The sequence below is a fragment of the Protopterus annectens genome, chromosome 11.part0 (genome assembly GCF_019279795.1).
Source record: "Protopterus annectens isolate FY-2018-M chromosome 11.part0, PAN1.0, whole genome shotgun sequence".
Classification (NCBI taxonomy): domain Eukaryota; kingdom Metazoa; phylum Chordata; order Ceratodontiformes; family Protopteridae; genus Protopterus; species Protopterus annectens.
In genome coordinates, this window is record NC_056745.1 from 758,317,557 (window position 1) to 758,344,497 (window position 26,941).

General features: G+C 39.0%; 1 protein-coding gene across 2 annotated transcripts in view; it reads right to left on the reverse strand.

Moving 5' to 3' along the window:
* The window catches only part of FAR2 (fatty acyl-CoA reductase 2), a 1,505,975-nt gene that overhangs the window by 566,759 nt on the left and 912,275 nt on the right, over positions 1-26,941 (reverse strand). For both annotated transcript variants that reach the window (XM_044088201.1, XM_044088202.1), the window contains one exon: positions 2,636-2,815. In XM_044088201.1, coding sequence (XP_043944136.1) covers positions 2,636-2,815 — 180 coding nt within the window. The remainder of the gene's footprint in view (positions 1-2,635; positions 2,816-26,941) is intronic.

Genomic DNA, 26,941 nt, shown 5'->3' on the forward strand with positions numbered 1-26,941 from the left:
AAAGGTGAAATGTTAGGTTAAGCAAAATGTAATTAGATACTTCAGATGCAGATCGTAGACAAGTGTGTTACTTTTTTTTCATTTATGGCAATTAAAATGTTAAAGCAAAGACTGTGAATGACCTTGCAGGGCAACAGCTGATTTCTTGTGCATAAAACATATTAAATTACAAGTCTGACTAATATAATTTATATGACTACATAGCTATTTATACTATGCATTTATTGTTGGGTTACACTATGGTGGTGAAGTATCAGCAACTACGGCAAAAAGTAAAAAAGATTCCAAGACTGGGAACTAATGAACTGGAAAAAGTTTAAACTTGATATTCAGCATTCAGCACTGACTATGTGAAATATTTATATTACTACTGGTTAACTAATTCTGTACATTTTTGGGTACTCTGCAGAATATTATCATATTGGGGCCATCTATTATGACTTTTAATACAATACGGAATATCCACTGAATCAGGCAGGCTTAACCAAGGGATGTGCTGGTATCCGAATTAGGTCACCTTATAAGTACATTTCCAGTGTCAGTGAAGATAGGTTTTAGCTCAGTCATGAAGAATTGCTTCTCTGGGAGAGAAACCAGGTACCTAACTGCCCAGAGACTCCTAGATGGTACAGCGGCAGTGACAACCTCATGGAATGGGGGGGGGGACTCTGGGTTTAAAGAATGGTTAGTGTTTTCCATTAATTGTGTTGTTAATACAATGTAGGTTAATTGTTTGTGCAGCACTGGATACTCATTTGTTAGAGATGTTTATTCCAGATTTTTCCAACATGTGAAGGATATTAAGAATCACCAACTTCATCCCATTTTGTGAGTGGTGACTAGCCTGCCAATCATGTTACATAACCCAGCATTACCTAGCTGCATAGGAAGCAGGCAGCTGCAGGGTAGGAGACCCAACGATGCATGGATGGATCTATACTTTTAATATTAACTACTGATTTTTTATCACACATGAACCAGGAAAGAGGGTGCAAAGCTGCTGGGACTGCAATGACTGGTTACTGACCCTGACATTACTGGGTTCCTATTACCTGATTGAACATTTAGGTTAGTGAATACCTAAACATCGATCTGGTAATAGCGAAAGCAAAAAAACACGAATGGCTGATTTAACTCAGGGAAAGAATTCCCTTGCCTTTATGCTGATTTTGCCCCCTTCCACACTGTAAGGCGATCTCGGAGTTGGTATATTTAGTTGGGGGTGTGTGGGGGGGTACAGCCCTCCACTTCATTTAAATTTTTTTTTCCGGCTGAGGGAATTAATTTCCTCCATTAAATCAGCCATTCACTGTTTTAATTTTTCGGTATTACCAGTTCGATGTTTAGGTATACGCTAACCTAAACGTTTGATCAGGTAATATAGACGTGACATTACTGCATGTAGCCAACCTGAGGACTACATGATTCTAATTTTGTGAATTAGGAGTTGTCTGCTTACAGAATAATGGAAGGCTCATTTGTTTTCTGTCATGCTGTACCTTACTGCACAGAGCAAACTGCATGCACAGTGCAATGCTGTTGGCAGTGTGGTATTTAAGAATTACGCTATCATACCACTAACACTACTGCTTACTGCAAAGTGGTATAAACGACCTAGTCTAATTTGTGCTGTGCAACCATTTTGAACCGCAAGCAAGGTGTTTACTGTACATTCAAATTAGCAGTTTTAAAGAAAATGTGCAGGCATGCCCAAAGCACATGTAAGACAGACGAGTACAAGTTCTGACTTTCCTGACAATACATTAGCTGCTGCAGATTAGAATAACAATGCTACTGCTTAGAGTTTTTGTCTGCTTAATCAGATCAGCCATAGGAAGTTATTGGTCTTTTAATTTTAACAGTCTCAAATAGCAATGCACATCAATTCTCTACAGGTTTATGATGTCAAAAAGAAGAGTGAATTGCATTATGGTAAATTTAAAAAAAACATTAAAAAAATATAAAAAAAACAAAACAGATGTAATGTTGGTTTTGAAGGTGAACTGAGGCACCTTAGCAACCATCTTCATAGAGGGAGCGACTGTCAGTGATGCATGGAGTTCTAATTCATAACTGGAATGGTAGAGAAAGCAAAGAGGGTCTTCTCTCCTCAGTGCAAGAATATAGTGTAACTTTTTAAATTGCTTTTGCCTTTTTTCTTATGTGAAGAATTTGTTAAAATGCCAACTGAATTGCCTTTTTATTGACTACATGATAGCTGATACAGGAAGTTTGATCTTTCACCATTAATCCATATACAGAAAGGCTTATATCTGGCATGTTTAAAAAATAAGATGCAATTGGAATCATTAAGCAATGACTGAAAGGTTACTTCATAATTGCAAAATGATTTCTCTCTTCCAAATGAAATCAGAGTGCCATTTTCCCTTTTATATAAATGCTCTCACCTATCAAGGGTCCGTATGCACAGTGCAATGTGTACCCGATGACTTCTGTTCCTAAGATTGTTTGATAACATGCATTGTTTTTGGTTTAAGACTCTTATCTGAGCCAATGATAATTTATCCCATGATTCCATAAGCACCACAGTATATTCATCTACCTTCCCCATTCTAATTGTGACAAATCCATATATATATATATATATATATATATATATCCTGGTTTAACTTACTCTACGGAGTCTATCAGCTTCTTTGGATCCACAGGCAGTGCATAGATGACCTCATCAATTTGTCTTCGGTTACAGTTTGCATAGGCGGTAGAGATATGGATAAAGGCATCAAGTTTTTGCATTTGCCGAGCCAGTGCAAGTATCCGTTGTGTGCCACAAACATTCAGTCGCAGGGCATGCCTACAGATGAAAAGAAAGAGAATCTATTAATTCTTTTGGACAGTGCTCTACTCTGTTTACCAAACTGAATAAATAAAGTAATCAATAAATAAAATTTCCTGACAACGATCCACAAAAATGCACATTTATTTTATTTATTTGTTTTATTTTTCTTTTGTTGACCGGGAGAGTCTGGCTGGACACATGTCCTTTTTCAGCAGAGGCCCGGGGAGAAACACTCCACATAAGTAACTACAACATTGACATCTACAGTTGATGCAATGGTAAGAGATCACATGAGCATGACCAGATCACATAAAGCAGAAAACAATGTTTTTGTTTTAACATATCTAAGTAAGTTCAGTAAACAATTTACAATTTACAACAGATAACAGACATCATGAGATATTCAATAACACACATTTCAGCCAGTGGAAGCATTTACACTATAACTAGTAGTCCATGTGAAATAAGATAGCCATCACATTGACATGTTTAGCATTTTGACTATTTTACAATTGTCAAGTATGTGGGTACCAATAAATATGTTGATACTCTTAATGAGAGAGGTTTGTTAGTAAAAAAAAAAAAAAATGACAGAAGAGTTAGTAGCATTAGGAGAATTTCCAAGATGGTGCTGTAGCAGTGAGATGGGATTTGGTGTTTGGTAGATGCTGGTTGAGAAGTATGGTTTATCCTGGGTTAGTACAAGAACATAGCCAGGTATTGGATAGATACTCTTAAGTATTTTTTTAAAGTGTGGAAGGTTAGTAATATTGTGTTGTATCTGTAGGGAGGTTATTCCAGACTTTGCCTCTTTAGTTCAAGAAGAGGGAGTGACCTGCAGTGTTGTTGACTTTGACAGATTTTACTAATAATTTTTTGCCTGATCAAAGGATGGGGTTACTTGTGTAGGGGAGAAGGAGATTCTGAAGGGAAAGGATTATATTGGGTTGGTTCAAAATCTTGTGGGTTAAAGTTCGTTGGTTATACAGTAGAAGTTGGGGTAGTTCAAGCCTCTTCAGCTGTTTGAGTGCTGTACAGTGGGGTGACCTATAACGAGAGTTCGTGGCAAACCTAGCAATTTTGTTATAACACGATTCCAATTTACCAAGGCCAGTTTTCTTTAGGTTAATGAGAATAACATGTGTTTGCGCAATGGTAGCTTTTGTGGTATTGGTAAGATATTGTTTATTCCTATATAGGATGGTTTGTGCAATATATCAGATTTTAGATTAATATTAATAACTACGACAAATAGTTTTGTCTGGGTTACAGGAGAGATGTATGTGGTTTTTAAAGATTGAATATTAAATGGGGGAAGGGGTCTTGTTTGCCTGGTGGGTTGGAAAATCATGAGTTTTGTTTTATTTGGGTTTAGGATGAGTTGGAAGTTGTTTAGCCAGTTCTCAACTTTATAAAAGGAATCATGAGTAATAAGTTGAAGCTGTTGTAGAGATGATGCTGAACATATCAAAGTAGAATTATCAGCGTACTGAATGACAGAGGCATGAATTGTGGAAGTGTGGAGTTTGTTGGTAAATAGTGAGAAAAGAAGGGGTCCCAGGATGGAACCTTGAGAGACACCTATGGTAACAGGGAGATGTGGAGACAGGTTTTGATGCCATTGCACAGCTTGTTGACGGTTGGATTGGTAGTCACAGAACCACGCGATTGTGTATGACTTAAATGTAGATCTGTTAAGTACAGTGAGTAGTTTGCAATGGGAGACTATATCAAATGCTTTTGAGAGATCGAAAAAAATGGCAGATATAAATTTATCATTATTCCTGTGAAGATTTACAGTACTGGTGAAAGACATAAGAGCAGAGGTGGTGCTATGGAAGGAGAGGAACCCATGCCGAGTCTCGTACAGTAAATTATTAGTTAGCAGATAGTCTAGCATTTGTGTATACATGCATCTCTCAAGTATTTTAGGGGTGAGTATGGCTATTGGTCGGTAATTAGATAGTTCTAAAGAGGTACCTCCTTTATGAAGTGGGATGATACGAGAGGTTTTCCAGATAGTAGGAACTACATGTTCTGAGATGGATCAGTTAAGTATGGATACTGGATAAGCAATGACATCTGCAGCAATATTAAAATACTCAGCAGGCAGTTTATCGGCTATTAGGGTGTTAGGTTTTAGTTTTTAGGCAGTTTTTTATAAAGTTACTTGAAACAGGTTGCAAGGAGAAGGAATTATTATTATTATTATTTAGGCAGGGAAGGTAGCTATAGAAATGTTACAGTAGTTTTTGAGAGGGCTAGAATGGTTTCTGTAAAGTATGTGTTAAATTGGGTGGCTATGTTGTCAGAATTGTTGATAGTAGTTGGGGAAGGTGTACTAGTTTTGCCAAGTTGAAGGATGTTGTTAATGGCTGACCAGAACTTTTGTGGGGTTTGCGATGTTTATGTTGAATGTCATGATAATAGTTCATTTTGTCTAGGTTAATGAGTTTTTTTGCCTTATTTCTGAGGTCATGGTATGTCTGTTTGGAGGATTTGTCTGCAGTGTTGTAAGATTGTGCCCAAGCTTTGTCTCTAGATTTTAGTATTGATCTGGTTTCTTTACTTAACCAGGGGGCATAATTGGATTTTATTCTTATGCTTAATTTTATTTTTATGTTTTATACTTGTATGTTAGATGAATGTACAGATGTAAACAGCAGTACAGTAATAAATTAACTATCAGTAAAAATGGTTTCATAAAATCATATTTGATAAATTGATTTAACTGCAAATATCTTGTACAATTATTTGCAGTATATGCCATTATTTTGTAAACACTGCAGCATTGTTATAGTTTAGCATAGCTGACATCATGCTAGCTATTGTTAGTATATACTAAGCATCTTCAAGTAGCTTACAAGAAAAATTCTTTACTGTTTGTTGTGTAGAAAATTTATGGTTTAGTTACTGCTGTGAAAACTGTGGAAAAAAATTCAGTTACACCTGTACATATTCATTGCAGATGTAGGAATTTTTTGTTACTGCAACAGAAATAGTGCAAAGGTACTCTTCCTTGACTCTATCAAAGAAATGAAAGTGAGTTAGAAGACAGCTGACAAACACCACAAAACACAACTTTATAGAGTCATATGCAACAGACATTTTACTTTTGTTTATATGTCAGAAAATACTTTTTAAAAAGGAGAATAATTAGAATGTAACACATCGGTTCCTTAATTTCAATAAGGCATCGGGTAAAGTGGTAAACTGTAAACTGCTAAACACATTAATGTGCCAAAATGGTGGGAATAATATGTCCGGGGAACTAGAACTAGAAGACAGAGTGCAAAACAGAATACAATAAAGGGGAAAAAGGTAACAAGAGGGAAATACAGTTTAGACCTAGTCTAAGTGCTGTTCATTGTCTTTATAACCAGTACTATGCAATCTCAATAATAAATTATGTCCTTTACTGCAAATGCCAAATTATGTTCACGTGTGATCAGCTCCAAGACAGAAATGTGACTCTCATGTCATTCACATTCATATGTGCAATCATAAAAAAGCACTGATTCAAAAAACAGTTTGAACTTAAAACCTACAAAAATCACTCCAAAAGTATCTTTGCAGAAGGGCTGCACCCCATAGCCCTGCTACTTAAAATATATACTAACTCCAAGATCATTGTATGTTAAGGTAAGGAGAAATCCACAAGGTGACAATGATCAAAGTCCTTTAACAGGAATCATTGGAATTACGCATTAGTGATCATAGGTTACAGTATCTGTTCAACCGTTTATTGAATGCTTTCGTCAGCGACATCAGCTGACTTTTGCTGTTGGACTGTGGCTCTACAGTTTTTTTTTTTGGTTTATTGTTCAGCATCGTGTCCTAGTTCTTGGTTTACAGTATCTGCTATTAAAGACTCACTATTAAGCCTTGTACCTCATTTGATTTCAGTGTGGGTGGCGAGAGGCCTGATAAAGGCCATATCCCTTTACTCCATCTAATTTTGTTTACTGACCTACAAGGAAATCTCTGATCCAGCCCTGATTAAAATATTACATATTTGCAAGAAAAAGAATAGAAGGGTAACACATTCCATGAACCTGAACCTTATTTCTGATTCTTAACAAAACTTGCTGGAGAGGTAGATTCATATCCCAAAGGCTACCTCACCTATGGAATAAACTTTCAATCTTCGTAAAACAAAGTGCATCCCTCACTCATTTCAAAAATAAATTTGGATAAATGGATGGGGAACTGTAAATTCACTCCTGGGGCATTGTCACTTATGGACAGAGGTAGTCTGTAAAATGACTCAGGGCTCCAACATCCAAAGACCCACTACCCTGATACTACCCATCTCATATCTGGGGGATTAAGATATAATACTGTTATATCCTGGGTATTATTAGCTAGGCTTGTAAAGGCTCTTGTGCCATTAGCCTAGTAATCACCTATGAACCTATAAGGAGGGACCTGAAAAAAATTTGTGTACTCTAATTCCCACCCCTCCTTCAGTGAAAACGTAGCTACCACTAACTCAGACATACCTAGTTGATAAAAATATACAAGCATGCCTTCTCCCCATTTTCCCTGTCACAGTTCTATAACCATTTATTATAATTTAGAAACATAATGTAATGTCTGCAAACCAAAACACCTCATTACCTGTGGACTAGCTTTATAATAAATTAATTGCCTCCATACTGCCCTTACTCATCAGCATAAATGTCTTTATCACTACACCATCTTGCTCACTTCTTTCCTACTTGCTCTCCATTCATACCAGGACTTATTATCTCTCTACTCACCTTCATTAATTAAATCTGCTTCATCTCCATGGTATTTATAAGCTATGAAAATGTCTACGTTTTCTTCATTGACTTTCTGACATATACAAAACATAATTCCCACGTCCTCTTCTTCATTTAACATTACAACTTTCTAGTCCAAAGTTTAATTTTCAATCTCTATGTCTATTATGTAATGTACTACACTATACATAATAAGCACAGTGACATTTTATAGTGTGTTATGCAATACAAAATATCTTCTTTGATTGTAATTATTCTGTATATCTATTGTTATTTTCTCCTCTGGTCTCCACTGAAAAGTGGACTGTTATGGTCCCGTAAGACCTTTCCTGTAAATCAATGAAATTAAATCAATAAACAAGAACAGATGGTCTTCTGCAAATAATTGAAAAGTTATGTGGTTGGACCACAATAACTTTAGACAGACTAGAAAGAAGAAGTTAAACATAGGTAAATCACTACAGCACAAAACTACTCAAGCGCAGATATATTAGGTAGCCAAAAGTTTTACAAATAGTTTGCAATGGTGAGGAAATGTTGTGGTATGCCAGGTTACTTGGATTATTATGTCTGGAGTCATAGATGGAGGCTGTGTTGCCTATCTACATAAAATACAAAAGGCCTCGCCTGCACCACAATGCATGCATATGGGGACGGGTCTATAATAGATAAATGAAAGTTTACCTTAGCGAATGATCTAATAATCAAAAATCCTGGACCTTGAACTCACTATTGTGGGGGCTGTTCCCCCCCACACCCCCGACTAAATATATATAGCAACTCCAAGATCGCACTACAGTGAGGAAAGGGCAAATATTCTAATCTTTACTGTACCGCGATCTCACAAAAAGCATATTGAAGTTCAGGTTTTCTAATTATTAGAGTGTTCGCTAAGGTAAACTTTCATTTATCTAATATAAACCCTCTGGGGACTACTCATTCTCATGAATATAGGTAAGAGAGAAGCACTTGAGATTGAATTAGCAATAAATCATACCAGGAGACAGAGGAACAAGGTATGAGAGAAACTTTAACAATAACAGAAATGTGTACGTAGGGTGGTGTCATTTCCAGACAAAAGATGGAACAAGAAAAAAGGGAAAAATATTGAACTGACAGCATGTTTGAGACTGGCATGCAGAAATGCTTCTCCATGAGAATTGGGGTACACTGCAATAAACTTTCACAAAATACACTTCAGCTAAGCAAATGAAATGGATTTCTGCCAATTTAAAGCAGCCAGAGAAGTACTCTATATGGCAGAATGAGTTAAATTATGTTTTTGGTTAGGCACTACCAATGTCAGTGGAAACAGAAAGTTATGGCAGTCAAAAAACTTCTATGGGGTTCCTCTTTATATGATTCTAACTGTGTTACCACAACAACATAAGTAGGTTCATAGCCCAGTAAGGAATATTAACCTATTTCAAAAGTGAGAGATCCACAGCTTAACAAGCACCACTTTGCACAAAGTGTGGTTATTAACATGACAAAAATTGGGTCTATGTTCACTTACCGAAAATAAAAAAAACATGAACAGCTAAACAGCAGATGCAAACATTACAGAACAACAACTCCTACGAAACTAAATACATTGAATGGCCATAGTCAGCCAACATCAAGAACACAGCCAACCAAGGTGGGGAGCTTTGCACCCCACACCCCCTTACTATAAATACCAACTCTGAGATCGCACTACAGTGGGGAATAGGGCAAATTTACAAGGTTTCCCTTCACTTACTTTATGTGTCACATTACTACAAAATGAAAATGACAGCCATCAGGTAAAGGTTGCCAGAAATAAAAAAGAGAAATACTGCCAAACAGAAAATCCAGCAACTCACACAGCACGAACAGGTTGGTAACAAGAAGTACAAAAATAGGAGACATCACCGCACTAAAATGCAAAACCTTTAATGTAACCAAAGGTAAGCGCTTTCACAGTATTCAAGACTGCTTCATCAGACCTAGCTACAAAATATACATCCAGCTATTTAAGAACCATAACCCCACCTCCTCAATGTAATATATCAATTAAGAGTTCAGTGCACAAAGCAGTCAAATGTAAATAAATGAGCAAACTAAATCTCTTACATCACAGTATCTACAAAAGCTCTTGAAAGATTCTGTTAATAGAGTTCATGCAGTTCATCATGAAAAACAAATACTCAAACAACTGACTTGCATCACGATAATGCATATCTCCCACAGTTCCTTAAATATTTCTTTTAGAGATTAAATCAAAAAATTGTAAAATATTAAAACGCATAACTGCAAAGAAAAGACAACACTCATAATTCATCCAAAGCGATGCAACACGTAGTGGTGTTGACTACTAATGATGTCATCATAGTCTAAAAGTAAAAAATCAGAAAGCATCGTGCAAAGATCTGATTTTGTTTATTTATTTAACGTTTGTTTACCAGGAAAGTCAGTCTTTGAACACAGCCAATTTTCAGTGGAGGCCCAGGGAGAAACGCTACAAATGCATGTCTTTTGTGATATGTGAGGAAACCAGAGCACAGGAGGAAACACACACGAATGCAGGGAGGACACGCAGACTCCACACAGAAGGCACCCCAGCCGAGAATCAAACTAGAGAGCCTCTTGCTGTGAGGTGACAATGCTACCGCTGTACCACTGTGCCATCAACATTTGCAGATCAACTAACTAAAATGCAGAAAACAGACTAAAGATTCATACACAGTCACAAAAATGTAAACAATTTAAAACTCAATCATGCAACTATACATTAAAATAAATACAATACCATTATGAATTTATACTGACACAATAATATAAATTGTCCTTATGCAGTCAATATTGGCTAATAAGGCAAAGACTGTGCTCTCAATGCTGGTTTAAGCGACAGCAGATCATTTAACCCTGGAGCTCTGTAAGACTGCAGTTCAAGGATTCAGTTCTGTTCCTTAAACTCAGTCTTGTTCCTGAGGTCACCCCCCCCCCCCTCTCAGACTCTGCTGAATGATGTCTAAAACAAAGAATTTAAATTTATGCAGCTGACCAAACACAAATACATGTGAAGCAAGAGCATTGCTGGTCTTATGCTTAATATCCCTCAGATGTTCAGGAATCCTACATTTAAAGCTTCTGTTGGTTTTACCAATATAAAAAGCATAACAACACTCATAGAAAGCATAACAGACTAAGTTCACTGTTGTACAATCTGCGTAAAACAAACAATCAATGGTATAAGAGTCGGGTGCTCAAAGAAATGATTAGAATAAATATACTGACAGAATTTACACTTCTTGCAAGGGAAGGTACCCCTACGATATGAAACAAAAGAATTAGCCGCTGTACCAGCACTCTTATACCAGAGCTGTCTCTTAAGGGAGAGGTTATTCCGAAAACAGAACTTGGGTATATTACCTATAAGTTCCTTGAGTTCGGGAAAACAATGTAGAATACCCCAGTTTCTCCTCACTATATCACAGACAAGATTAATATAATTTTAATATATAAACACACATCTCCACTTCCCTGCTAGTAAGACATTATTTAACCTCTCTTCTTGTAGGTTGTGCTGTATCTGAAAAATGTGGACTATCCTTACTATACCTCTCTGATCTAACTCTCAAAATACAGGAAACTTTCTCTTTTGCAGTGTAGCCTCTTTAGAGAGACTCATTTTTCATCATCTGTATGCAGTTGCATGGCTCTGAGGAACTGTCCTCTGAGCCCATTCCTAAGAATATGCCTAGGATGCATACTACTTTTATATAAAAGAGAGTTCTTTTTACAGGGCTTTCTGTATAGTTCAGTCTTAAAACCACCCAGAGCATCCCTGCTCACAGTGATATCTGAAAAGACTATTGTCTCATGGGAGGTACAACTAAATTTCAAGAACTCAGTAGTATTATGCATATATGTGACAAATTCATTAAACATCCCCTCAGTACCACTCCATAACAAAAAAAAAATATCATCCACGAAATATTTATAGTGGATAATATACTGTGAAAAAACATTATTACTAAGAATGTGATTTTGTTCCCAGCAGGCAAAAACAAGATTAGTGCAGCTATTCACACATGCTGTACCCATAGCCACGCCAACCTTCTGCAGGGTAATTTTGCTCGCCAAACACAAAAACATTATTTTCCAACATCAGCTCTAGAATGATGCAAAGCACCTCTATCTTTATATTAGAAGAAACAGCATGCTCTTGTAAAAAGGACCTCACATAGTCAACACCAACATTATTAGGGATCACTGTAAACAGAGAAGTAACATCCAACATAACAAATAAAAGCTCTTGATCAACTGGTATATGATGTACATTCTGAAATAGGTCAGTCAAAAAGTCTTCAGTATCTTTCAAAACAGATGTCACATTATCTAACATTGGTCAAAGCATTTTCTCTGTAAATACAGATAAAGGCTCAGTGGTCCAACCATTACTAGACAATATAGGACGTATAGGAGGTCTGCTCATATCTTTATGAACCTTAGTAAGTCCATAATGTATCGGAATATTGGATGTTCAACCAAAGCATTTTTGTGCAAGTCTTCCGTAATAAAACCTGTTACCAATAAATCAAAAAGTAAAACTGAAACTATCAATAATGGCTGTCACTTGGGGCCTGGAGATGGGCTGATATGTAGTATCATCACTCAGAAGCCTTTCCATAGTGGTAAGATAACGATCCTTATCCATTACCACAATCCCACCTCCTTTATCAGCCAGCCGTATTTCTATAGAATTGAGCCTTTTCAAACCATGTAAAGCAGCACTTTCAGATTCAGTTAGGTTATAGAAAGAACAGGGATGTTTGTCAGTCAATACCGATCTAATGTGCTCATCACATACTGCAGCGAAACCCTCAATAATAGGATGTTTCCCTGGAATGAACGTATTAAGATCAAAGAGAGAGACAAATTCCTGGTAAACATCCTAAGATGCATCATGTTTGATAATGTCTGCATTTGCAGTTTTCTGTTCGTAGTTTAGCCATTCATGGTTTTTATTTTTGGTAAGCGAACATAGTCCCCAAAACTCCATATCCAGCTCTTAATAGAGTGTGTGGGAAACATGGGCAAGCTAATCATTTCTCTCGGTTATGCAAGTCTAGAAAGAAAGGAGAGAAAGGAGAGAATCAGGTATGCGAGTGTAGAAATAAAGGACAGAAACCTGTTTTGCAAGTGACTGATCCTAACAAAGCTAAGATGTGTGCAAATTCTAGTTTCTAATACAGAGACTGACCTACACAAAACAGAAAAGTATTTGTTTGTGAATGCAGTACGTCTGTGTGCTGAGACTGTGTGTTCAATATCCTTACAGAACTCAGATCAGTAGTTTCTCCAAAGGAGAAGTCATTAGACTAAAAAATGTGAATAGATGGTTTAGTTATCACATGCAAGTGATATACCTGGACAGAATTTAAAATAATTACTGACAGGCATTAAGGACACTGGCCTTGAGAGGTTCATTGCAGAGTTAAATGCTTCATTACTGACGTACGGTGGGCATTACCTAAAACATATGTGTTAGATTAAGCTTTGCAGTGTGGAATAAAAAAACGGACAATGAATTATTTCAGGTTGTGGCAATTCAGCAACCTAACATATTGGGAAGTTTGTGTGTGAACTAACGAGCACAATTAAGTGAATTCACAGCATATAGAAGGAGGAGGGACAATTAAGTGTATTTATTGCATATAGAAAGAGGTAACAATTAAGTGAATCCAGGGCATGTAGGAGTGACAATTAAGTGAATTCATGGCATGCAGAAGGAGGAATGACAATTAAGTGAATTCATGGCATACAGAAGGAGGAGGAGTAACAATTAAAGTGAATTCATGGCATGCAGGAGGAGTGACAATTAAGTAAATTCATGGCATGTAGTAGGAGGAGTGACAATTAAGTGAATTCATGGCATGCAGAAGGAGGAATGACAATTAAGTGAATTCATGGCATGCAGAAGGAGGAATGACAATTAAGTGAATTCATGGCATACAGAAGGAGGAGGAGTAACAATTAAGTGAATTCATGGCATGCAGGAGGAGTGACAAAGTAAATTCACGGCATGTAGTAGGAGGAGTGACAATTAAGTGAATTCATGGCATGTAGAAGGAGGAGTGGCAATTAAGTGAATTTATGGCATGTAGGAGGAGGAGTGGCAATTAAGTGAATTTATGGCATGTAGGAGGAGGAGTGGCAATTAAGTGAATTTATGGCATGGAGGAGGAGGAGTGGCAATTATGTGAATTCGGGGCATGTAGGAGGAGGGCGGCATGCGTTCCGGCCCCAAAACCCGGACCATACCACAAAAGGAGGGGGTGTATCCATATTCATAAAGGATACCCACACCTCCAGGTTGGTGGCAACGCACGAAGCTTCGGAAACCATCCAGGTGCAACTAACCATAGGCAAAACTGCTCTACAAATTGTAGCATGCTACAGGCCACCCTCTCAAACTCAGCAACCCCACACAGCCTTCCTGAAGACACTGGAGGGTATAAATGTATCTCAAAACACCATCATATTGGGTGACTTCAACTACCCGAATATAGACTGGGAACATTACTCAAGCCCTAACTTTCTAGCCCAACGGTTCCTGGAGTTCATAAATTCAAATGCCATGGAACAGCTAGTCACTGTTCCCACGAGAGGAGAAAATATACTAGATCTCATTGTCACAAACATGGGGACAAAATGCTCCACACCGGAAGCATATCCCTCATTGGTGAGATCTGATCATAAACTAATCTCACTGGAAATCCACATCCCGCCCCCACCCCAAACAAAAAAGACCATAGTGAAGAACTTCTCTAAAGCAAACTTCACACTACTCAAGACTGGTGTGGTATCCTTCAAGGTCCCTGAGCCAGAGGAAACCACAACCCAAGCTGCGGAAGCCCTTACAAATGCCTTCTATGAACACCTCCAGGACTGCATGGATCAGGCAATCCCAAATAAAACCAAGACTCTTTCCACAAAGGGCAAACGTCCAGTCTGGTGGACCCCAGCCATTAACAAACTTTACAATAAGAGGAGAAAGCTATTACATGATAGAACAAAATCCATAAAAGGGAAGTCACCCCTGATCATTATTAGTAAAAATTACGAGCACTCATAAAATCAACTAAGGCCAATTTTGAGAGAAAAATTGCCATGGATTCAAAGGACAATCATAAGGCCTTTTCAGCTATGTTAGGAACCTGGGTGGAAACTCCCAGATATGCTCAGAATTAGTCCAAAATGATACAAAAATCACTGAACCCACAGACATTGCCAACATACTGGCAGACAGGTTCAGTGCAAACTTCACCCCCCTCTCCCCCCCTAAAGGAGAGATAACTATCCCAGCCGAGTGTAGCCTCCCGGACATCTTAAATGCGCAGGTGAAAGCTGCTCTCTCTAAAGCTAAAAACACAGCATCAATGGGACCGGATGGTGTCCCCGGCTGTGTGCTACACGAGCTAAATGAGGAATTAACCCCGCACATAAGGCAGCTGTTTAATCTCAGCCTTACCACAGGATATGTGCCCAAGGAGTGGCGTACGGCAACTGTGGTCCCACTCCACAAAGGCGGCGCCTCTATGGATCCTGGTAATTACCGCCCCATAAGCTTAACAAGTCTAGTCTGCAAAGCTATGGAGAGGATCATAATGGAGCTCATAAACAAAGATATAAGGACTTGCAGACATTGGACCCGACCAAGTTTGGCTTTGTCAAGGGAAGATCATGCCTTTTGAACTTGGTCGACTTCTTCGAAACAGTCACCAAGGCCATTGATGAGGGAAAGGCAGTCCATACAGCCTACCTTGACCTTGCAAAGGCTTTCGACACAATACCCCACTCAGGTATTGTAGAAAAACTTACCAGCTTAAATGTAAACCCATATGTCACAAGATGGGTTGCAAACTGGCTTAAGGACAGAACCCACAGGGTTAGAGTTGCTGGCGCTGTGTCAGACTCCAAGCCGGTCACAAGTGGTGTCCCACAGGGCTCGGTCCTTGGCCCCTATTGTTTGGCATCTACTTCTCAGAAGTACAGGCCAGCATGGGAGGACTTTGGCTGACAAAGTTTGCAGACGACTGCAAACTGGGCGCCATAGTGGAAAGTGCATCGGACACGGATATCCTTCAGAAGGGACTCACGGAAACAGATAGCTGGTGCCAGAGCCATGGCCTGAAGTTAAACGCCAAAAATGTATAGTCATACCCTTCGGGAAAAACAAGGTAACCCCAAGCTACCATATAGGTGGCAATCCACTAAGCACAGAAGAGGTTATCAGGGACCTGGGGACCCAGGTTGACAGTGGCCTTTCTTTGACACTCACATTGCTATAGTGGTTAGAAAGACCTTCTACATTGCCCACCTGATCATGAAGGGATTCACATCCAGATCTAGTGAGGTCATTGTTCCCCTGTACTCTTCACTTATCAGACCAATGATCGAGTACAATGCCCCATTCGGGATGCATCTCACCAGACATCTGCAGCAATTGGAGAGACCCCAAAAGTTCCTCACCAAAAGGATAAAGGGACTCCAAAATCTGTCATATGCTGCCAGATTGAAGAAACTCCAGCTCTACTCAGTCGCATACCGCCTGCTCAGAGGTGACATGTGCCTGACATACAAGGCCATGTCCAACCCGGAATTAATGGACATGCTCCACCTCAAAAATCCAAATCCACCAAAACCACTAGAGCAAGCGACTTAAACCTTAGCACGGATATAAATAGGACGTGCTGGAGGGATAGATTTATCACTCAGAGACTCCCTATGCTGTGGAATAAAATCCCGGTCCATGTGAGGCAGAGCACCTCGCTGACTCTGTTCAAGAGAAATCTAGACCTGTGGATGGGAGATCGTAGGTTTACCCCGGGAATCATCTCTGTGTCACTGCTGGACAGAGGCACAACAAACTAATGGGCACAGTATTTTTTCATATAAGGGGTGGCGTAAGCCACAAAAATTTGGGCTAGGCTTATAAATGCCTTAGGGCAGATAGCCTAGTATAAACCTATGAACCTATGAACCTATGATGCCAGGGCATTTCTATGGACTAGGCTTGTAAAGACTCCAGGGCCATTAGCCTAGTACACACCTATGAACCTAAGAATTAAGTGAATTCACAGCATGCAGAAAGAGAAGTGACGATTAAATGAATTCACAGAATGTAGAAGGAGGATTGACAATTAAGTGAATTCATGGCATGCAGAAGGAGGAGTGGCAATTAAGTGAATTCACGTCATGTAGTAGGAGGAGTGACAATTAAGTGAATTAATGGTATGTAGAAATAGGAGGAGTGACAATTAAGTGAATTCATGGCATGTAGTAGGAGGAGTGACAATTAAGTGAATTAATGGTATGTAGAAATAGGAGGAGTGACTAAGTGAATTCATGGCATGTAGTAGGAGGAGTGACAATTAAGTGAATTAATGGTATGTAGAAATAGGAGGAGTGACTAAGTGAATTCATGGCATGTAGTAGGAGGAGTGACAATTAAGTGAATTAATGGTATGTAGAAATAGGAGGAGTGACTAAGTGAATTCACATCATGTAGAAGGAGGAGTGACAATTAATTGAATTCATGGCACACAGGAGGAGTGACAATTAAGTGAATTCATGACACAGGAGGAGTGACAAGTGAATTCACGGCATGTAGGAGGAGGAGTAACAATTAAGTGAATTCATGGTATGTAGAAGGAGGAATGACAGTTAAGTGAATTCACAACACAGAAGGAAGAGTGACAATTAAGTGAATTCATGGCATGCAGAAGGAGGAATGACAATTAAGTGAATTCATGGCATGCAGAAGGAAGAGTGACAAGTGAATTCATGACAGGAGGAGGAGTGACAATTAAGTGAATTCATGGCATGCACAAGGAGGAATGACAATTAAATGAATTCATGTCATGCAGAAGGAGTGCTGCATGAGAGGACTTAGATTCATGCTCATACAGCATAACTGGGCAGATGCTCATTTTTTTTTAATACCACAGCTGCCCCTCCGACAATCACTCATGTTTCCCATCCATCCAAATTTGTGCAGGACACTTATGATTTTTAGTTGTAGCACCTGTCTTTCATTTACATACGAGCCAGACTGGCTGCTTAAAAATGTAGTTTTATACTTGGAAACCAGAACTAGCTTCAACTAAACACAAGAAACTGACGCAAAGGGTAATTGCCCGAAATAAGTCCCCAAATGTGAAACTCATCTGAAACTTACAGACCACGTTCCTTATGCATACTGTCACTATGCAACATAAAGCTGCATATCATTCATGCTGCAAAATTCTCTAATTCATTGAAACAGAAAGTGCTGCCATATTCTGTCAATTTCTGTATTATCAAAGCAGTATGTAGATGTTCGAGTGAGATCAGTGAACAGTGTTATTAAAGATATTTTTCCTCATTTCCACTGTTATGCAGAATTAATATATTTAGAGAGTAGATGCGTGGATGTGCAGCTCCCCACATGGGAGTGTGGTGGGGCCTATCCCCAACAAAGCCCTGTTTTTTTGTTTTGATTTCAGTTTTTATGAATCAGGTAGTTGATGTGTTATTTGCTCATGGTTTATGACCCAACAAAAGTTACTTTCACAGAACCAGTATAAGCTGACATAGCTGCAGACCCATTGGATAAAGCCCTGACTACAGCCCAGTTAATATGGGTTTGCTCAGCAGCTCGGGTGACTGATGGAGTGGAATGAGGGATGGGTGTGCCCATCCTAGTGGGAAGGTGACGTGAATGGGGCACACAGAGGAATGTTAACTTACTGCGGAGGCCGGTAAGCCAGTTATAATGTACCAAAGGGTCAGTCCAACTTGTCTATGGTAGCATCATGCAGAAATGTGGAGGCAGGTATTTTATACTCGGAAACCAGAACTAGCTTCAACTAAACACAAGAAAATGACACAACGGGTAATTGCCCAAACTAAGTTCCCAAATGTGAAACTCATCTCAACTTATAGACCAAATTCCTTATGCATACTGTCACTATGCAACATAATAGTGGTCGGGAGGGTGGCCTAATGGTTAAAGTGTTTGTCTTACAAACACAAGGTGCAGGGTTCGAGTCTCACAAGGGATAATTGGCTAGGCTTAAAATGTCTCGCAAGGGCAGTTAGCCTAGTACTAATCTATGAATCTTTGAAATAAAGCTGCATATCATTCATGCTGCAAAATTCTCTACTTCACTGAAACAGAAAGTGCTGCCATATTCTGTCACTTCCTGTATTATCAAAGCAGTATGTAGATGTTCGAGTGAGATCAGTGAACAGTGTTATTAAAGACATTTTTCCTCATTTCCACTGTTATGCAGTCGTAGAATTAATATATTTAGAGAGTAGATGTGTGGATGTGCAGCTCCCCACATGGGAGTTTGGTGGGGCCTATCCCCTACAAAGCCCTGTTTTTTTGTTTTGATTTCAGTTTTTATGAATCAGGTGGTTGATGTGTTATTTGTTCATGGTTTATGACCCAACAAAAGTTACTTTTACAGAACCAGTATAAGCTGACATAGTTGCGGACCCATTGGATGACTACAGCCCAGTCAATATGGGTTTGCTCAGCAGCTTGGGTGACTGATGGAGTGGAATGAGGGATGGTTGTGCCCATCCTTGTGGGAAGGTGACATGTGAGTGGGGCACACAGAGGAATGTTAGCTTACTGTGGAGGCCGGGAAGCCAGTTATAATGTGCTAAAGGGTCAGGCCAACTTGTCTATGGTAGCATCATGCAGAAATGTAATGTAGAGGCAGGATGAATGAAGCTATTTGCCCATTGCATGTCCCCTGAAGCAACCAAGCATGCATATTGGGGAGGAATGTGGTAGGCCTTAAAAGTAGAACAGCCTCTCACCTGGAAACTCTTAGGTTCCATGTTAGCTTGGCAAAAATTCAGTAACAGTCTGGGGAGACTGGGGTGGCCAGTAGACTGGGACAGCTGTGAGGATGATACCAAGGGAGAAAAAAAGGAGCAAATAAATGACCACTGACAAATAAATAGTATCCCAGGCATTTCATTTTATCAGAATACATGGTGGTTAATATACATACAAGTACTACAAATAGAAATAAGGCTGGTTCAGCAACAGTAAATTAAATTCAGGTCACACACAAAGTGAGATTAGTACCAGCCACTTCTGATGCAAACTTTCAGTACTCCCTCGCTGTTTCAATGTGCAGTCCTTCAAGATTACACAAACTCTGGGTTTGCACAATGAGGCTCAGTCCCTTTGCTACTTCCCTTATCTCTAGTAGAAACATCTAATGATCTTGGACAGTGTAAAAGACATAAATACTACATCATATCACAAGCTTTAAATTAGTAATACAGATACCCAGTATTGAGAATATGTTGCTGCATAAGGTGGGATTCAGTTTGCACTTATTTTCCAAAAAATGTTATTTTATTTTTTGTTCTTACTTACATCCTAAAAGTTACTTGAAAGGATGAGCAAATTATAACACACAAACATTTGACTAATCTTTGAGCATACTCTTCCAGAGTTCTTTTTCTAATTAAAAAAATGGAAAAATGAAGATTTTTTTTTTGGGGGGGGGGGGTGAAAGTCACTGTTGCAAAGTAGGTGGGTAGACAACTGCAATCTTGCTTTGTTCATGTTCATCCACCACAGTTCCTAAGTGCCAAAACAATGAAAACCCGTATGATGATGTACCAGTTCCCCTTCTGCAACTAGGAGGCAGTTTCTATCTTGAAGAGATCTGCAGTAAGGAGATGTGTATGTCAGCAATACTACAACACCTCTTTCTGTTAGAACATTTTAGAGTCTGAGTGGTCTCAATATACTATTTTGCATAACTTGAAGTAATTCATTGCATTAAGGACACAAAGCTGAAGTATTTCCTGAAAGTGCTGAACCACAATCTTTGCTGGGAATTGTTTGAGCTAAAAATTAAAAGCTCCAGCTGCAAAAGGTAGCAAATACAGCTACATAGTTTATACTTCAAATCAAATGATTATTTTTAGAGAAGGACCAGCACAATTTAGTTACACTCATTACCTTAGAAACCTTGCTCGTGGTCTATTTCACATACAGTCAAGTGACTATCCCTTCAAAGTTCACACTGGAAACTGTATTCAGTAAATTCTGAGCAAGAATGTTAAGCTGTATCCTGTAGGTAGTGTAAGAAATAAGCCTGGGTGTGGGTAATGCTGGATTTACCCATGGTTTGGTCACAAGGGTGAAGCCTGAGTGGCCAAACAAAGACAACCGTGGGTAAATCCAGCATTACCCAAAATCAGAAGGGGGTTCTTGCTATTATACAATGACATTATTTAAGAAATAAAATACTTACTTTTCTTAAATAATGGCAATGTATAATGCCTCCGTGCTGCCCTTCCGCAGCTGTCTAGTATTCTGCGGCAGTTATGATGTACTACGCATGCGTATGCTTATGCAGTACATCAGAGCTGTGGGTGGAAGCAACGGAGAAAGCAAGATCTCCGTTGCTTTTTAGAACCGGTCTCACTATGTTAAAGGAGTTTAACATAGCGATACAGCTTTAAAAAAAGCAATGGAGATCATCCTTTCTCCGTTGCTTTTTTTAAAGCTGTCTCGCTATGTTAAAGGTTTAACATAGCGAGACAGACTTAAAAAAAGCAATGGAGATCTTCCTTTCTCCGTTGCTTTTTTTAAGGCTGTCTCATTATGTTAAACCTTTAACATAGCGAGACAGCTTAAAAAAAGCAACGGAGAAAGGAAGATCTCCTTTGCTTTTTTTAAAGCTGTCTCGGTATGTTAAACTCCTTTAACATAGCGAGACAGTTTCTAAAAAGCAACGGAGATCTTGCATTCTCCGTTGCTGTAAAAAAAAAAGACTTAATACTAATGGAAAAAGTCCGGGCGACCAGACCGTTTTCCATTAGTACAAGTCTGACTTACAACATGCACGTTTTGGAATATTAATGGGGGGGTCGTTGGGTAATTCTGTATTTTTTATCTTGTAGACAAAGAAGACATATTAAATCACTCTGACATCTGCTACTTCTGTTCTGGTGAGTGTGTATGATGTGTGTTTTTTGTGTATGATGTGTGTTTTTTGTGTGTGAGTGCGAGTGTGAGTGTGAGTGCGAGTGCGAGTGCGAGTGTATATGTGTGTGTATATACATATATATATATATATATATATATATATATATATATATATATATATATATATATATATGTATATGTATATATGTATATATATATATATATATATATATATATATATATATATATATATAATATATATATACACACATCTATACATTTTATATATATATATATATATATATATATATATATATACACACACACTATATATATATATATATATATACAAATATACACTTAGAGAGCGAGAGAGAGAAAAAGAGATGGGTGTTATTCAAAAGGTGGAATACACACTTGGTAGAAAGGTTTTACAGTGTAAAAAATAGAGAATGCACAAATAAGCAAATGCTCATTTGAGTGAAATGCATTTTGTCTACATGGCACCATCACAAATAGTTGAACTTTTAATTAATTTGCAGACATCACAATTATTTTCTTTTTGCAACTGCTGAATAGGGGTTAACATAGTACTAAAGAAAATATCTTAAGAAAACTGGCTGTCACTTGCATACTTTAACACCTTTATTAAATTATCACTTAAGGCATAGGCAAACATACATTAATATAAAAGAAAAGAAATTATAGGTTCATAGGGGTTTACTAGGCTAATGACCACAAGCTTATTTTTAAGCCTAGCCAAGCATCCTAAATCTCTGACAAGTTCTCCTACCTTTGAGAAGTATAAGCAGGATCCTGGGAGATAAACCATTTACAGGTTGCTTATGTCCATTAGAGAGACAGGTGCCAAACCAGTGATTAATATTTTATTCCCCATCCAATTGTTCAAGTTGCACTTGAAGTGGGATAAGGAGGAACTCTGCTTCATATGGATGAGGACCCTGTTTCAGAAAAGGAGTAGTCTGTGGGATACATACCTGTCTCTCCAAAAAGTCCTATTTATATCACAGGCAGGGTTCAAGACTTTAGAATGGGTAATTCTGGGGCGGTTTGTTTTGTGGATATGCAAGAGGTCCAATCAGGGTGGGGTCTGACAATGCCCTGTAGGCCAGGCATAGATCGCACCTCAATAGCCTGTAGGAGACAGAATACAGGGATAGGGCCTATTTTACTTACACCCTGTATTCTTTTAGTGAGGAACCTGTGTGAACATTCCAATTGTTGGCTATGCCTGATTAGGTAAATACCAAAGGGGACACTACAATGAATGATAAGTCTGAGGAATGCCAAATACAGTGGAACAATGACCTCCTTGGACTTGGATGCCATACCTTTGTTTATAAGTTGCTCAACATAAAATGACTTCCTCACTACTGTAGACACATGATGGTCAAAGGCTAGATTACTATTTGTGTCCCCAAGTCCCTGACTACTGGGTCAACTCTGGGGGGTGTGTTGTCAATACGATAGTTACCAGGGTGGATGATTTCCCAAAGGATACCATTATGCATTTCTTGGCATTTAGTTTTAATCTATGGTTCTGACACCGGTTGTTTGTCTGTGTCAGCCCCTCCTGAAGAACATTTGTGTCAGTGTGAGATTCAATGACAGCTCCTAATTTGCAACCATCTGCAAATGTAGTCAGCCAGAGACCACTGACATTGGCATTGACTTCTGAGAAGTAAATGCCAAAAAGGAGCGGTGCAAGGACTGATCCCTGAGGGACTCCACTTGCAAGTGGCCTCTTTGTAGAGGTGGACTGCTCAATTCTAATTTCTTGTGTCCTGTCTGTGAGCCAGTTGGCTATCCACCAGGTGACATACGGGTTTGTACCTAACCTTGTTAGTTTGTCAACAATGCCCAAGTTGGGTATTGTGTCAAATGCCTTGGCCAGGTCAAGGTAGGCAGTATGAATCCATTGCTTTGGTGACCTTCTCAAAGAAGTTCACCAGGTTGAGTAGGCATGACGTGCCCTTGACAAAACCAAACTGGGTTGGGTCCAGTGTCTGAGGTTTACTATATCACTGCTGATCATTTCCACGATAATTCTTTCCATGGCTTTACATATAAGACTAGTGAGACTTATGGGTCTTTAGTTTCCAGGGTCTGTAGAGTACCCACCTTTGTGTAGAGGGATGACTGTTGCTGTCCTCCATTCATGAGGCACAAAGCCTGTTTGGAGGCTACAGTTAAATATCAATTCCAGACGGCCTGATAGGTCATGTTGCATACTATTTATAAGGCATTCTGAGGCACTGTTTGGTCCCAGTGATGTACTGTTATTGGCCTTAGAGACAGCATTAAGGATGTGTTCCCTAGTGATAACAGGGGGAGTTACATTTGATGGTATTTCCTGAGGGAAGGTTGAGGGGGAGGACAGGGGTAAAGTTGGAGCTGAATTTATTGGCCAGTAGGTTTGCTATATCTTCTGGCTCAGTATAGGTGACTCAATTTACAAAGAGCCCTGCACTCAATTGTGTATTGCCTTTGAGGCTGTGGACATGGCTAAAAAATGCCCTGTGGTTGTCCCTGGCCTGGGAGGCCAACTTTACCTCAAATTTGGCTTTGGTAGACTATTTGTCCTCTGAGTTGTTTGTTTAGATTGGTGAGAGTGCTTTTATCCTGCTGGGTGTTGCACCTCCTAATTTTTGCTATTTAATTCTTTCTGTTATACGGCCTATTGATTGCGTGATTCTACCAGGGTGGCTGTTTTTTTTTTTTTTTTGAGTTAGTTCTGTACTTCTTCCTGGTGGGTATAGTTGCCTCTATGCAGCTATTAACATGCTTGTACAGGGCTTCTGTGAATAGCTCTGCATAGGAAGAAGTGTTCTCAGGGGTTATGGGGGATTGAAATTTTGCCAGGTTATCACTTAATAGCAGGAATTTAGCCTTAGATTTGTTTCTGAATATTCCAGGTTTAGCTGGGGGTGCAGGTTTTATTTTTACTTCAAAGTAGACCATTCTGTGGTCTGGCCTTACAAGGGAAGATCACAGTAGGGGGTGTGCAGCATTCTCCTGTACTAGTGAGGACTAGATCCAGTATGGCTGCATCACAGGTTGTAGTGATAATCTGGCCCAGGGAGTTTGTGTTTACAAAATCCAGGAATCCCCATGCCTGCATATTTGGTGTCATACAGGATTCACAGTTAATAGTGTGGTAATTAACGTCACCCATGAATATGGTAGTGGGTAGGATTGTAAGTGTTTCCAGTAAGTTTAAATACATGGTATGGGTTTCCTGGGTCATAGAGTGGGACCTATAGCTTGCAAGGAAGTGATATTGGATTTTGCCTATGGTGATCTGAACATGGAGCAACTCAAGTGCTTTGTCCTGTTTGACCAGCCTTGAGGCATATTTATTTTTGATGTAAATCAAGACACCTCCACCTTTTTTCCCTGTCTGTGCACTAGCTGGTCTAAAGGTGTGGAAGGCATTATAGCCTTGTATTGTTGGCGTGCTCTCCATGGCTTTAAACCATGTCTCAGTGACTGCACAGATGCCAGCATTCCCTACGGTGAAAAGAGCTTCTAGGGAGTGGAATTTTTTGTTTAGTCTCCTAGCATTGAGCAGCAATACCTTTAGATTTTCTTGGTTTTGATTTGCTATGTAGGAAGTACTTTCAGTTTGGCATTGGATAAAAATTAAAATGTTTTAGCCAATATTGAAATGCCTAGGAGAGGTGCAGACCATCCCTGGCAAAGCAGTGTGGTCTACTGACCATCTCCTTCCATGCTGACAAACATTGCACCCCCTTAGAATGACACCAGAAACTAAGCCAATTATTAAAGTCAGTTATCTTTTGTTTGTATTGTGGCATCATCCTTGCAGAAGGTAAAATGCTGCTCAGTGCTAGGCTCATACCAGCCTGAGACACACATTCTGAGAGCACCATGATGTTTCTCTTCATATAGTCTAGGGAGGTACATCTTAGGTCATTTACTCTCACATGGACTATGACTGAGTCATACTGGTACTTGTGGTCCAATGAGTGCGTGCGTAATGTGGTGAATCCTAGCCCCTGATAAGCACCTGACCATGATTTTCTCCTTACTCAGCTTGGTGAGAGGGACATCAGTGTGTCTCATGCTGGAGTCTCTAATGCCCAGAATGTTGGATTGTGTGGTGGCTTGCCTTATGGGCTTAGAATTAGGGGCTCCATGAGATGTGGCCCTATGTGTTAATGTAGGTGTTGTTTTGAAAGAGTGCATGTGGGGGTGCTGAGGGCATTTGTTATGTGTACTTAACCTAGGAGGTCTTTGTGGTTTAGGAAGGTTACATATGTGCCTCAGCATATGTGGGTTGATATGTTTGCTTTGAATTGTACGTGATGGGTGCAGCATGTGTACTACTATCAACCTTACTGACATTAGGAGTACTTTTAGGCTAGAGCTTTGCCTCCAGTGACATTGTGTAAATACATCTCTCACATACCATATCAGTTTGTTTGAGAATTAACTGGTTGTCAGTAAGCATGAGCCAATTTGTACATTGCCTCAAGATGCCCATATCCACCAAGCTGGTAATGGAGATGGGGGAAAAGGTCACATCCACGGCAACATATTATTTTTTATTGATTAGACAGTTGGATTGAGAATATAAAGCAATGCCAGGAGTGTACAGTTAACACGTTTTCAGTTAAATAAATTATACATCACATATGGTGTTTTTTTATAACTATTAGTCCAGCATTACATAAATTGCTCACTTTCTGCCTTCATTTAAAACACTCTCCTCCTGAACATTATTCTGCATGTAATGTTCCCACAATTTCCATTTAATTCTATGTAATTTGCTCCTTCCCTTTTCTGAAGATTCTACTTCCAGCTATTTTATATCCGTTGTAATATTCAGTACTTCAAATACATTTGGTTTAGACTTTGATTTCCATTTTCTAAAAACTGCTTTTTGTCAGCCATCAGAATTAAACTTAACAAGGCCTTACTATTTTTAGGCAAATCAAATCCTATGTCCTAGCTCAAAAGAATAATTTTCTTAGTTACACCCATTAGTTCATCCAATATTTCTGACAGAGTACTCTTTAGAAATTTTTTTAAATATGCCAACTCATTACACTCCCAAAACATATGTTCTCAGTTACCTCTTTCTTCCCCATCACACCTAGAACATTTACCATCTACCTGAGGAAAATTTCTTTGAAGTCTGCTTGGTTTAAAAATACCTATGCAAAGACTTGCAAGCAAAAATCCTAAACATTCTGCACTCTGTTGCATACTTGCAGACTGTACATATGTCCTCCCATTGTTCCCTGGTAAACTGCTTATCCAATTGCTCTTTCCAATTGTTTCTAACCTCCTCTGACTGATTATTATAGTTATCAAGCAATATCTTAAATGCCCTACTGATTATGTTTTTTT